The sequence below is a fragment of the Ischnura elegans genome, chromosome 6 (genome assembly GCF_921293095.1).
Source record: "Ischnura elegans chromosome 6, ioIscEleg1.1, whole genome shotgun sequence".
NCBI lineage: Eukaryota > Metazoa > Arthropoda > Insecta > Odonata > Coenagrionidae > Ischnura > Ischnura elegans.
This window is the reverse complement of record NC_060251.1, coordinates 45,832,713-45,847,419: the sequence shown is the minus strand read 5'-3', so window position 1 is coordinate 45,847,419 and position 14,707 is coordinate 45,832,713. Positions and strand designations below refer to the sequence as shown.

At 38.0% G+C, this 14,707-nt stretch overlaps 1 protein-coding gene across 1 annotated transcript; it reads right to left on the bottom strand.

Annotated features, from left to right (window-relative positions):
- Positions 1–7,174: 7,174 nt before the first annotated feature.
- Positions 7,175–8,881, bottom strand: LOC124160603. Its single transcript, XM_046536485.1, has one exon. It carries the CDS (start codon positions 8,817–8,819, stop codon positions 7,461–7,463), a length of 1,359 nt encoding a protein of 452 aa, XP_046392441.1. The 5' UTR covers positions 8,820–8,881; the 3' UTR covers positions 7,175–7,460.
- Positions 8,882–14,707: the final 5,826 nt, after the last annotated feature.

Here is a 14,707-nt window from a genome sequence, read left to right as displayed (position 1 = left end):
TAGGATTTTTGCTACGTTTAATATTTGAAAAATCACACATCAATCAGCCTCGCATTCCTATTTGTAGCTTTAAAATAACAGATATGGTAAATATTCTTGATCTCACTATTGGCATAAGGATGGCTTCACAGTTTTTAAAACGCTTTTTAAATTTTTTTGGAAATCTACTTTACTTACGCCTTTTTATTATTGATTAGGTTTGTGACTGAAATACTTCGAAAACGGTTTTCTGGAAATACTTCATGGTACTTATTTAGTGCTAGGCAATATTGACTTTATCTACAGTTCCTCATTTATACCCTGTTTTTGAGGGTAAAAAGTTAATCTCTCTAATATGGCATTAAAATTCGCACTGTATTAACATAAAGCACTTGATAATTAATTATTTTTATCAACGATCTGGTGTATTATCATCTTCGTCATTGCTGTTAAGTTGATTTTTGGATAAAGTAAGATGAATTTCTTTATTTGAAGGCATTCCTTGCTCAATAATTATGGCTCTTCGCAGTCCATTCTCTCATTAATAAAAGCTTACATATTTCTTCGTAAAATTATCTATGAGGTAAAACAACCATTATTAATTACTTCCTTTTTAAAAACTTTAACGTGGAATGTGGTAATCTCCCGGCATAGTACCCGTTTTCTAATAAAATAGAATTGAAAATAGCGATCTGGATTGAGGTTTTTCATTTTTATAGGCACTCCAGTTTCATTGAACCAGATGTGGCTAACGAATTGAGCGTACGAGTTATAATGAACTACGGATAACGTATCAATACGAACCTTGACAGCAGCAGAGGAGTCTAGAGTGGAAGCATTCGAAATCAGTTGCTACGGAAGAAAGATGAAGATTAAATAGATCGACCGATTAAGTAATCAGGAAGTTTTATAGTGAGAGAAAATAGAATTCTTCTAAAAACCGCAACAAGTAGACGGGACAAATAAGTCGGCCGCATCATGAGGCATGATGGCCTGATGATGGCAATCGTCTGAAGACGTGTGGACGAGAAGAGGGGTAAGGGACAAAGGTGAGTGAGTGACAGTGGAAGAGAAGAAATACGTCACTATGAAATGGGCTAGCATAAAGAACGGAATGGAGAGCTTCGTCCATCCAATTTTAAGATTTTTTACTCATGATAATGAACTGAGCAATTTAATTTTTTCGCAAAAGAAATTTTCAATCTTTGATGGAAAATTACGGCCGTAGATATGGAAAACAAGAGGTTTGACATTGAGAAACATGATGGACTCTTGCAAATCAGTAATGTGGGCAGTGCTTTAAGGGCTATGTGCAAAACTGAGTGTAGCAAAAAAAACTATTAGATATAATCCTGGAAATAAGCAACAAGACACACCCATCAGTCGTGTTCAGTATTCGGTACCCGAGGAGAAAATTAGCATGGAATTCAAATTCGCAAAATTACTGAGGAAACTAATTTTACAATATACTAATAATTATGCCATGGGCATACCCAGCAAGGGGCCGGGGGGGGGGGGGGGGGCTGCTGCCTCCCCTAGAAGCAAAAATCGCAAAGGTCTTGAAGCAAAATCAGTACTGATTTGAAACGAAAGTATTCACTATTTAAACCCACGAAAAATGATATGTATTAGTATAAGATATGTAACTAAAACAAAACTATTTTTTCAAGGAAATATTCTCATAAAGTAATAAAGTGCGTTATAATTTTCTTAAAATGTTGGTTTCATTCACCTTTTCCTTGCTAATATGTCATGACTTGTCTTGCCTCCCCATAGACCATGGCTTGCCCCCGCACCAGTGATGATCCTGAGTACGCCCTTGTATAATGCATCTGCAGATACTTATTCAGCGTTTCTGTGAGGCTTTCATTCGTCAAAATGGGTAGAATATCCAAACCAGTACAATAAAGAATATTTATTGACCATTGGATTCGTTCACGCCCAATACTCAGCTTCAATACATAGGAAGCTTGTTGAAGAGAAGTAATACGTCAATATGAAAAGGATAAGAGCGGAATGGTGTGGTGTGTCAAACCGATCTTACGATAGTTGACTGATGATGACGTAGAAGTTTTTAGCCGGTGATAACTATGTCTCGAGGAAAGAAAAAATATGAACGTTCGATGCCTCCTCTAAATTCGACCGATAGCTATCGCTCTCGACTTAATTTTCAGTGGCGGGCTATCAAAACAGTCGACTGTCGCCCCGCCCTCTTCTTCCGTGCACCGATTTCTGGCTGCCGCAGGATTTCCACCCGACCGAACGTCAACTCTCTGCCCTCATACCCCTCTAATTTCCCCCTCCCTTTACCCATGATGCAACTCAGTCTCTGGTAGACCACATCCTGCAGATCTCCTTCCGCGATGGACAGAGTTTTAGAGAGACGAGGGTTTTTAAAATCGACACCATTGCTTGAGATGAAACAAAGTGACACTCATTTCGGCGCAGGAACCATAAGCATGCGGGTTAAAGAGAATCTACAATCTACCCTGTAAGCCGCCTAAAAAGGCGTGCGGCTGGGGGTGTTATCGCACCAGCCGTTTACTTATCAAAAGCAAATGCTCAAACAATATTACGTCTAGCATTTATGAAAGTCCGTTATGTTTCGGGGGAAAAACGTATTCCGTTATCTATCCGTTCTTCTTCCCATATCTATCTGGAAAAATGTCTTTTTAAATTTATCGCTTCTATCGGACTTGGAAATATATTGGGGCTCTAAGACGATATGAGGACAATCGTGGTGATAATCCTGGGCTGATGGGATAATACCTGCTCTTAGTAGCCAAGAATCGCAGCCAGGATACAGCAGACCCTTACCTGTTTCCGTGGAGGCCAGACGAACGCCACTGTAGCCCGGAGCTTGAGAACGCAGATTTTTTGCATCGATTATTTACGTTTACAATCCTTTCCATAAATACAAGAAAACGAATATTTGTAGAAATATTTCCTCCACTGAGGAATAAAAGAGTGGAGTGACTCACCTGAAGAGATTTTTAAGATCCTCCCCGCAATTTTAAAATTTAAAAAATAAATTTTCTTCAATGTTTTGTTCATGTCTCTGTGGTTCTTTAGAAAAAATTGAAAATTGTAAATTTGGATGAATTGGTCCAAATTTTAATACATAGTGAATAGTGTGGTATCCGGAAAACTGTAGTATTTCCTTTCTTTGCGCTTATGTATTCGTAAGCAATTTATTTACTTTAATTCTTATGCTTTCACGAAACGATAGTCTTCTACTAACAATGTGTATTTAATAAGTAAATATTTTTGGGATTAACGGTAAGGTGTAAATTTTTAAGGTTTTGAAAGATACAGCCCATCGATTCGCGGGTCTTTTTTCTGAGCCATTAAGAATACAAAAGGTGTTTCTCGAAGAAAAAGTTCCTGACTTAAATTCATCCACCCCAAGGCATCACCTCCGCCTTGAAGAAATTTTAAAACTGATTTACTACCCCGAACAATTGTTTTCACGAAATATTTCCCTTGAGGGTCCTTTAAATGGGCATACTCTGGGTAATTGGAAAAAGTAATAATTTTAATTTCTACGGGAAAATAATTTACGTTTGAGTTTGGGTTCCAATGATCAAGTTAGAAAATTCAAAAAATAAAATTCAAAAACGATAAATGCAATTTGTTTAATTGACTTTTGGGGTCTACGAACAAAAATGGGAGTTCAGGATAGCATTTTAGTACATCTTGTTTCACCATTTTGAGATGGAACCAACAGCGATTGCAGGTACTTTTTTGAGCAAACTTACAAATCAAATCTCATATCTCCAAAAAAGTTTCGATTAACGCTTTGTTCATCGTCACATTGAAAACCTAACGACGTGTCTACAGTATTGAATAACCCTGTCAACAATGAGTTAATTAAAACTTTTGGAGAGATAAAGCATGTAATTGGTCAATGCCCTTGCCCGATAAACGTTGGCTTTTTTTACCATTTTTTTGTCAAATCTAATAAGTTCGGAAAGATAGAGACACGCCAGAGTTTTCCTGTTTTTTTTGTTCGATTTGAAGTATTTAGAATTATCGCTATAGAGAGTGGATTTCTTAATTATCTCCATCATAGGAATATGGGAAGACGTTGATATCGTCCAATTTACACATCGTTCAATCTATGTAGGATAAACGTTGCAAACCTTTTTCCGCATTTATCAGCGAGCGTTTTGGGTTCCCTGCAGGGTTCCTGATCACGTCACAAACTTTTTGAGTTTAGTATGGCACGTGAAAAACGATGAATTTCGAACTTCTTCAGCTATATGTGTTCAAGAGGAAAAACATAGATTTCCGCGAGTTGCGATTTAAAATTCTCCATTTATCGGTCATGACCGAGTTAGTTACCCAATAGCAAAAGACCACAGTTTCGCTAGCACCACTCTCAGCGAAAGTGAGGTCTATCTTGTTTGGAATGTACGTATATGACTCTGGAATCAGTCCCAGCGAAACTGTTATAATTTACTGAACAGCAACCGGCGCGGTAGTAACCGTAAAAGGATAATTTTTAATATAAGAGGAATTTATAAGTATTTCGAAAGCACCTCGTCATTTTAGGTCAATTTACAATGGTATTGGGCTAAATATAAATGTAGAATCATGCCTGCAAAATGGAAACAAGAAAAATTTAAACTTCACCGTGGAATTCATCTGCAAAGGAGTTTGGGTTCAAATGGCTAAGTTCGCAAATTCAAACAAAACGCAATTTTTGCCATTAATTTTCAGGGACTAAGGACAAAAGATCAAATTCAGGAGCGTATATAAGTACATGTTGATTTACAATTTGGTAATAGTAGTGACAGCGAATGCTAGTTTTTTTTTAACTGAAGTCATCATTAATAGCTGACATTAGCTGTTAAATGAAACAGTTGTAAGCATTTGTCGCTCTTTCTCAGTTGTTTCCAGCTATTTTCAAGTACTTGAGAGTTTTAATGTATTTTGCCTAACGTAATTATGAGAGAAATTTCAGCTTTTATAAAAAAATAATGAATTTTCTTCAGCAAATACTCTTTTAACATTCTTAGTTTGGTTTCTGGGCCCATAGTACGACATGTAAATTACTTCTTAATTCAAATAGAAAATACATGAGTGATAAGGCGGGTGGGATAAGAGTATGAATGAAAACCTAAATTTTTTGAAGCTGCTTGAGGGCGGGTCCAAACTAAAATATTGTAACCATGAGGAAGGAGAAGTATATATTAACCCCATATTGACTAAGTATTTCGCGAGTTGCTGAACGAATGAGATATTTAGACCAACATTGTTTGAAAAGGAATTGCTGTGAATTCTGAAGCAGTCTCATAATCGTAAATTAGTTACGCGACTTGCGATAAGATATCAATTGATTAGCCTCACGAAAATGAGTTAAATTATATAATGATAAATTGAATTTTTCCTGATAAAACTGCTTTTACCTTCACATTCATCATCCTTTCCATTATACCGATTTAGTTTTAACGTTGAATTAGTAGAGAGAGAAAGGTTTAGATTAATCTTCTCCGGGCGTGCCGATAACTGACTCAATTCTGTGATCACGTCTAGTAATAGGCAGAGTCAGTCGTGTCAGTAATTTCGTTCAACGTTCACCACTCATTTGAGTGAGTCAATCACGATCGGTCATAACCTATGACAATAACTATCATTATAGATAATGTCCTTTCTATTTATTCAATGTTAAAACTCAGGTGGTAGAATGGAATGGATGATGTAGGTGAACGTAACAGCGATTTTATCAGGTTAGAATTCACTGGCTGAGAAAAATACAAAAACGTTCGACAGAATTCGTCATCCTTGAGAAAATATGGTTTGATATTCGTCTGATATTCAAACAGAATCAGTTGTGATTTGTTTCCTGGAACTAAAAGCTAGAATTTTTCCTATCTCTGTTGAAATTTTTTTGGTATCAATGTGCTCTCACGTCTACAAATTTCGAGTGTCCGTTATCAGTTTAGTCTCCCTCTATCTCATTATCTCAACCATGTTGTGCGGTACTTTTGATCTCATTTCGCTTCGTTCTTCGTCTGTTATCACATACTTCAATGATTTCATTAGTCTTTCAAAATATTCAATGGGAGTTTTCTTTTTGCGTCCTGGGAAAACTATATATTTTTTTTAAATTACGTACGGGTAATTGAAATTTATTTTCACGCAAGCTTGAATCATGCTCATGTTGTAAATTTGGCCTAAATGAGTCAGTTGTCAATCTGTTCGGATAAATCTTTTGTTTCATAGACATAAATTTATATTTATTTTTAACTTTCAATATACTTAGCTGTAACATAGGAACTATCCCTTTTTTAGCTGCCAATAAATTGTGCGATAAGGAATTTATTGTGAATCTTTTATCATATAACCTACAATCATATTCGTCCATAACATTAAATAGAAATGTACCGAACATCTTGTTATTTGGCTCAACTCCTTCCCTAACTTTTGTTTGGTTAACAGTAATGCACTATTGGTGAGTAATTCTTTAATACTTCGAAATTCATTAATAATGCAAAATCATTCAGCTAATTAGTGGCACGTATTTTACTTTCGAAACTTCGTGAGATAATGAGCATAGTAGGTGACATCAGCAGTATGGACGTAGTATTGGGGACACTTGGATGAAAGAATCGGTATCCGGATCTTATCAATTTCTTATCTCCATCTGTGGGCCCACTCCTTTGTGAGCGAAAGACTACTTTGATCTTCCACGTAAAATATCATTCTGACGGGAGTAGAAAAAAATCCACGCCACGAATCAAATTCACCTAACATACTGCACGGTCGTATTTCATTTTGATTGCCCAGGGTTTTCGATAACAGTTGTCAAGTTCAAGAGGCTGTAAAAGTAGCGTTTTCTTGATCAAATGCACATCATTTTACTTGGTGTTATAATTACACGTTCAATTCTGCACCATTAACAAGAAGTAACGTTAAAAAAGGTCAATTAAAAAATAAATAATCAAGATAAAAATCACTAGGTAATTTCCACATTTTTGAGTTTTCTCACAAATTTAAAGTTACGATAAAATTCCCAGGGACAGAGTATTTATCCTCATAGTGCATTCTAGTTAAGAAAAAATTCTTTCGAGTGAGTAAGTAAGTCTTCACTATTAGTTGATAAAAATTTCGAGCACTTCAGTATTTCATTATTTCTTAGGCATTAAGGAGTGACGCATAATATTTTCTTGTAATGATTTGAGCGATATCATGAATTTGATACATATTTTATTTTTAAAAGCAGGTTATATTCGGTAGTAAATTTGAGATTGTGATTTATTCTGAAAGAAAAAAGGTTATGTTCGTTCTCAAGGCTGATATTGCTCGCAGAAAATGTGTTCAAGCACCACTTTGACATATAAATTTGAGAATGGCACATAAGATTTTATCTGTCAATTCACTTCTGAACTATTTTATAAAAAAAACACTTAATTTACCACTGAGGTCCTTCTTTTGCAACGAATTTAATCACAAACACATTAAATGTAAATGATAACTTATGGAGCACTATGTGGGATCAATAATTCAAACACTTCTTCGAGAATTTCTACCAGGGCTTTCTTGTAAGAGGGGTTAGTCTCGTAATACTCCTTCATCAGTGAATAACTATCAAGTTTGACTGGTTCCTCACCTTCTTCCACTTCACCGTTCTGCGTCTCACGGCTGGCGATAAACTCGGGATCAAGGGACATCATAGGCTTTACGACGAAGGCCATTATGACACCGAAAGCTTTGTACTTGAACATTATATCGTGCCTCAACTCCGCCAGAGTGATGGGCGGTGAGCCTTTCCCGAGAAAAGTAAGCGTATCAACCAGGGCGTTATAGTAGGCCAGTAACAATTCATTCATGTACCGTTTGCGGACGGTCTTGCTAGTGCTCAGGAAGAGGAAGTAGACGATGTCCAGACAAGGATGGCCGTAGCGACATAGCTGGAAATCGAGGAATTTCGCGTCGACCAAAGTTTCCTTGCCGCCGGTCTTGCTGTACCGGAATATGACGTTGTTCATCCAGCAGTCTCCGTGACAGAGGACGTTGCTTGCCTTTGGGTCGATGCGAACCATCTGACACACCATAGACCAGGCACCTTGCAGGATGCCAGCAAGTTCACCTGAGGAAGCAGCAGCTGTTGCTCTTTCGCTGATCTCTCCTGCAAGGTCAAGGGCGAGGTTGATGCTACTCAACAACATGCCGTAGGCGTGGCTGGGCGGTCGATCTTCACCCTCTGCCGTTTCGTAGAGGAGCAAATCCTGCTCCAGTGAGGGTTCGATACCAAGCCATCCTCTTGACCTCTTGGTCATGGTCCTTTCGGCGCCGTAGGAGAATGCGTGAAGTTGTCCCAGCTTCCGCATCACCATGAGACTATGTTCCAGCAGTTCCGAGTTGCTCATCGGGAATTTAGGGGGCTGGAAACCTTCATCGAACGGGTCCTCCATCACTATGAGGTTCTCCTCGTCGTTGGACACGGCATGGTAGCCTTCCGGGACTGGAGGTGACATCCGCTTACCTCCAATAGACTTCATGTAAGGCAACACCTGGTCATAGAAGAACACCTCACGCCGGAATAGGCCAGCCGTCTGCACAATCTCCTGCTGCACTGCCGATTGTGGCAAACGCTTCAGCATGAAGGATTTGGCCTGGACCACGTTCTTCCCCTCAGGTCGGTAGCCCACTTTGAAGCGGTAGACGGACGAGGTGGAGCCTTCTACCTTGCGGGTCGCCGGTTCGAACAACAGCTCGTCCAGCGGCGAGGTCTCGACGATGTTCCGACCAGCATGTTTCCTCAGGCATTCCTGGATCACGTCGTTGCTGATGAGTTCTTGCACGACGGCGGGTCTGCCCACCTCTTCGTCCATGATTATTCCACCGAATGACAGGGAAGAAGCGTGCCGACTGCGCTCCTCCACTTGCGGCAATGATATCGTTTTCTCCTTATCTTCTGGGCGCGTCGCTTTCGCAGTGCATGGCGGGGAGACGAGTCTTTCCGTTTCACGAGTCTCAAACCGTTCCCCTCAAGGCGAGATCCGCATCCGGAGTTCTCTGGGAAACTTTTTAAGGAAGCGTTTTGATTTCTCCTCGGCCACGTTTAGACGAATATATTTCTTTCGTCAAAATACTGGGTGAGGCCTTAGTACACCACTAATCATAATCCTCGATGTAAGAGGTGGCCCAGGGAATGAAGCTAGCCCCACTACCCTCAAAGTGCCACTTTATCGTGACTTTAAAGTAAGAAAACACGATAGTTGACGCTCACTTTTCATGACTTGGTGACATTTTGAGGGGACCCAAAGGGGCGTGGAAAACAAAGAATCACGCGAGTTCCATGAGCAAGGACGAGGATTGGCTTACAAGTAGTAACTCGATCTGCACGAGCTCATGACGTCATCAACTCACCTGCGAAAGGGTTAAGGTCGACGATTGATGATGTTATGTGGTTGTGTATTTTCATTTATCTAAAAAAAATGTCTGGCGTTGTTTTTCAAAATGATTTATATATTTTACCCTATTTCTTTCATTACCCAATTCCTTGACTCGCCTCTAAAGAGTGCGGGTTTTTGAAATTCTCTCACTTGAACTACTATACGGCCGTTAATCGTCCATTAATTGATATCTCACCATTGATTGATTGCTCCATCACTAGCCAACAGCTACGGCTGAGGGGCAGTACGATTAAAAACTGTAAACCATTGCATTTGGTGACAAGAAGATTCATTGGTACACATGATCTCGGAGACTCGGAGGCTGCGCGCTAGGCTTAGATTGCTTGATCAATTGAGAATGGATATCTTTAAGAGCGACACAGAGAACATAATATTGGAGCCATACTATATTTCCAGGTCCGATAGAAGCGATGAATTAAGAGAGATGATTTGCCGAACGGATAGATATGGGAATTCGTTTTTCCCCCGAACCATAAAGGACTTTAATAAACGCTAGTCCCAACCTCGTTAGAGCACTTCATTTTTTTAGCTGTAAACGGCTGGTGTCCTAACACCCCCCGCCACACGCCTTTTAGGCGGCTTGCGGGGTATTATGTAGATGTAGATGGTCGATGGTCTCAAGGGATCACTCTCAGACTCTTGGCAAAATATGTCCCTAAAGACTCAGATGATGACTAGCGAAGCTAAAATTATATTTTCTGAATCCATTTATTTTCTGAATTCTCTTCGTTCGTTCCTTGAAATTTTTTATGCATTATTCATGTCTTTACTTTTATTTAGAATGCTCCATTAAAATATATTTCATTAGCTCCCAAAATGTTCTGCACTATAATACGCAGCGAAACCAGGAGCGCACTGTGCATGAGGTGTTTCTCGATACAATATAGTCTTTTACGGTTTTTTAAAAAGGCAAACATTTTAAATCCTATTGAACAACCACCTAAGGCATGGAGAAACACTTCATATTTGAATTGACACCATCGCTTTGTTGTCTTTGGAAAATACCGCACAGCCACAGACGCAGACAAAATGTTTGTTCATTATAAAATAATCGGAAAAGAATCCTGAAACCGGTTTGACGCTAATTGCCCTAATCTGCTTCACTTTCCAGTTTCAGTGTTGTTTTTTTTTCTCCCATTTTCATGCTTGTCATTTACAAAATTCATTGTAATGCCAATGTTCAAAACCTTTCGAGTTGAATCTACGACTGAATCATTAGGTGCTGTTTAATTAAATTGCTTATAATAGCTGATCTTAGACGAAGCAGATCGTTCATGCAGTTCACTTTTTTCCTGTTATACCGCGCAAAATTTACGAATACCTCAATGGGTATTTCTTTCAGATTAATCAACTTGTAAATGCCAACGTATTTATTAAATTTATGGAAATAATGACTGGCCAATACTTAGATGCTTTAACCTGGTCTATCGGAGTCTCTTCTCAGCGCCAGAATTTTCGTATGACGGGGTCCGATGACCTTACCCGGGATTGAAGCCGGTAAGAGTCGACAAGGCGCCTTATGCTCAATCCAGTAAGCTGTCACGCTCCCCTAAACGTATACTTAACGCATGAATACCGTAAATGATTTCGAAGCTTTATTATGTCTACATCACTATATTCATAAGTCTCTATCGTAAAAAAACCTAACCTGTTTAATGCAATGGAGTAATGATGCCGTGTAATAATTTTATTTTTTATATTCCTCGGAAATTTAGGCAAAAATTTGTTTTATTTAAATAACGATACAATTTTTAAAGTTTTTTCCTGTATCACGGACATTACGTGAAAACTGAGCTCACTTAAGTATTTTAAATCCTAATGGATTTTAGCGAGCGATTCCTAAGCTTCGTATTCCATCCGAAAACTTTTATGACGATAATGTGCAAGGTGATGAAGTTTGAGTATATATATCTAAACATCAACATTCATTTCCCTAATGGGATTCAGAAATTAATCCTTCGTGGTCATATTTCGATATGAATGTTGTTTCCGTACTTTGTCCATGACAAATACTTTTATAATGGAAATTGAATTCACTAGTACCTAATCGGCGTTTTATAATAACGCATTGCTTAAAATAACCTGATGATGTACTGCGTGAAAACATTGTCGTTAGCACACGCTTTTTCCCAAAATTGGATAAGGAATCAAAAGCAGATAGAGGTGCAATATTCCGGGCTTTTACCCGTGAAACATATTTCCGTATACCTACGATTTCAATGTGGCATCAGAGATTGCTTCACAGGAACTATGGATGAGAACCTATGCATATTCGTAGGTAATGAATAGATTAGGTATCATTGAAATTGATTGAATAATTTACAGAAATTAAAATGCCTTCTTTCGAGTCTCCATAGTAAAAAATTCTTTGATTCCATACATTTCATTCTAATACCTCAACTTACAAAATTCCGAGTACATATGTTCACAGTCGCTGAGCAAATCGGGACTATACATCAGGATCACTGTTATCTTACATTCCTATTCCGGAAGCTAGGGACACTATATCACAAAATTCAAAGTCTTAATGGAGAGACGTTAATAACTTTTTAAATCTGTAAACTTAGGACCATTTACGTTAAGCATATTGATATGCCTAAATGGATATTCCAGATATCGTGTGATATATTTATTGCAAATTTCAATGAAATTTAAGGTGTGACAATCTTCCATCCCATGAATGACCCATCCAGTACTGTTTTTTTATCAAAATGTATTTAATTTATTACTCTTGTCGCTCAAATTCGATTCAGTCAACGAGCTGCAGTAGCTGTGAGAACCCGAATGTGCTTTAATCGGACCGAAATGGCATGGGTACGTAACACGCTAAGATAACGCCAGCAATAAATTTGGAAAGCGGTGCCTGTGTGTCAGTAGTAGCATGGGAAGGAACTTCTCTACCGTCCTTATCTTCAAAGTGATATACGATGCAAGGATGACTCAAGCCTTCAAACGGTGGAAAAAAAGATTGGCAGATGATAACTATTTCCAAAGGATTGCATATCCCTTGTATCGGACCTATAGTATTACGCCACTTCCTCTGCCTTAGTTATTCCAACTCCAAATTCGCTATCCGTATTAAGATACGATATACTCCTAATTGGTGCGTTACTCACGGGTAATATATCCATTGAAGCAGCTTTTTATAATTAAACTAATTAATAATATTTCGATTTTATGCTTGTACGAGTGGCATCAATGCTTGTTTCTCACTTAGTGCTGCGTGGAACGGGAAAATAAACCCTCTTCTGCATGATATTTGGGTCACAGATAAAGGCATTTATTTGGTGTTTATTTGGCTTATTGGTAGCACAACGTGCTGAAAATCGGGTTGCTATAAAATTTCTTGCCAAATGAAATTCTCCAATTATTTATTTTTTCCATCATGGAGTAATTTTACAAAATAAACCCCGAAGCAATTCGTGATTGCCACCGGGTTAAAAAAAATCTCCATTTCAGCCGATGTTTTCATCTCCTGCTGTCAATGTTTCCAGATCTAACTCGAAGCATCGGCAGAAAAGGAGTCATTAATCCGGTAGGAACAAAAAAATTTTATCCACATAATTCGCCGGGAAAGCATCAAATATTATTTCCCAAAACTGTTCTTTTTGTTAAAAAATGTTATTTGGCATGAGTAAAAGAAATAACGCCATCATTTTTACTTAGCGAAAATCTCGAAGAAGAATGTTTTTTTCCATCATTGAGAAATTTCCCAAAATAAATTCCGAAACAGTTCGTTTTGTTCAAATATTAAAGGCAATATAGTCATATGTACAAGAAAAAACGCCATAAAATAATATATCATGGAATTTTGAAATCTAGATTTTATTTTTATCAATTCAAGATTCTATTGAATATTAGATACTTTTCATTTGAGAAAATAATTAGAATTGAAAATGCAGAAATCTCGACCTATGCTAGGCATATGTTTGAGTTACTTTTAATTATTTTCCTCTGGATTTTTTTCTTTTTGCATTCACTTGCATATCATTTCATCAAGGTTTACTTCTGGCTAGTACGCGGTTATATCCTGCTGTTTTTGATATAACTCTAATCTGCTCTAATCTAAACTCTAATCCCATGTGCTCAATTTTAAGTGACTTTTCTCTCGGATTTTATGAAATAACCGACAATCCATCTCCTACATGCTTCATTGAATTTCCTATTCCTCCTTGGAGAAATTAGAATAAGTTTAGGAGGGAAGAGATATTTCTCCCAAATCACAGATATTTTAGTTAGCTAATTATGTATTGCACTCATAAAATAATAAATTTTATCCTGTAGCATTATTTAATCGAGGGAAATATATATTGTCTGCATGATAAGTGCCTGCAGTTGTATATGGAAAAAATTCATCTGAAAAAGTAGCAGAGAAAATCAATGAGTAAGACTCAGAGGAAAATTAATGAATACATCCTCCGAAAAAATTCTCAGATCAGAAAAATTTTATGAGATGGCATAAATCATGTTGAACAGATATCGCCCTGAGCATATGAGCATTGTTAGTTACAGCATTGATTAACCTGGAAAGTCACGAGAGGAAATTATAAAAGCAATGTAATTCGAAGTAAAGTATGTAGCTGACGGAAGACGAGCAGAAACCCATTTTACGTTAGGGTGGCAGCCAGTAACGGATACAGAAAAAATCAAGGGGAGGGGGCGAAAAGATATTTTGAACTACGTACCTATACTTTTATCGTAATGAAGAATAATCAAGTTACATGCAAAAGCATTGATTAAACTGATTATGCGCATATACAAGACAATTTTATCTTATGACATAAAAAAGTTACAATTGTGGTTCTGCAATGTTCGACAATGCGGGCAGTCCCGAAATGTGGATGCGCGTGCCCCCTACGCCCCCCATATTTATCCGACACTTTTGACAGCTAGGTATGGCGCTGTAGTTATTCTTATATCACGATATTTAGCCATCCATAACACAAACTCCGTCTAATTTGTCTAATTATTATTAAAGTATTCTACCGGTAAGGTCGATTTATATGGAGTACTTAAGAAGTATTCTGTAAGCCTCTCATTCCTCCATTACTTCCCCCTTCAATTCACAGTAACGCCTACCATATCTACCATATCGTATCTAATTATCTTATTCTTTTCCTTCCTCTCCCTCATTTACCTAAAATTCTTCTCTTCAACACCGTTTTCAACATCCCCGCCCCCTAATTACTCGCTCCGTCCATACCTTCTGTCCCCTCCGAATCTCATTTAAAAGCTGCCTCTCCTCTCCCACCATGTCCAGCACTTCGTCGTTCCTCCTCCAGTCACTTCACCTTCTTCATTCT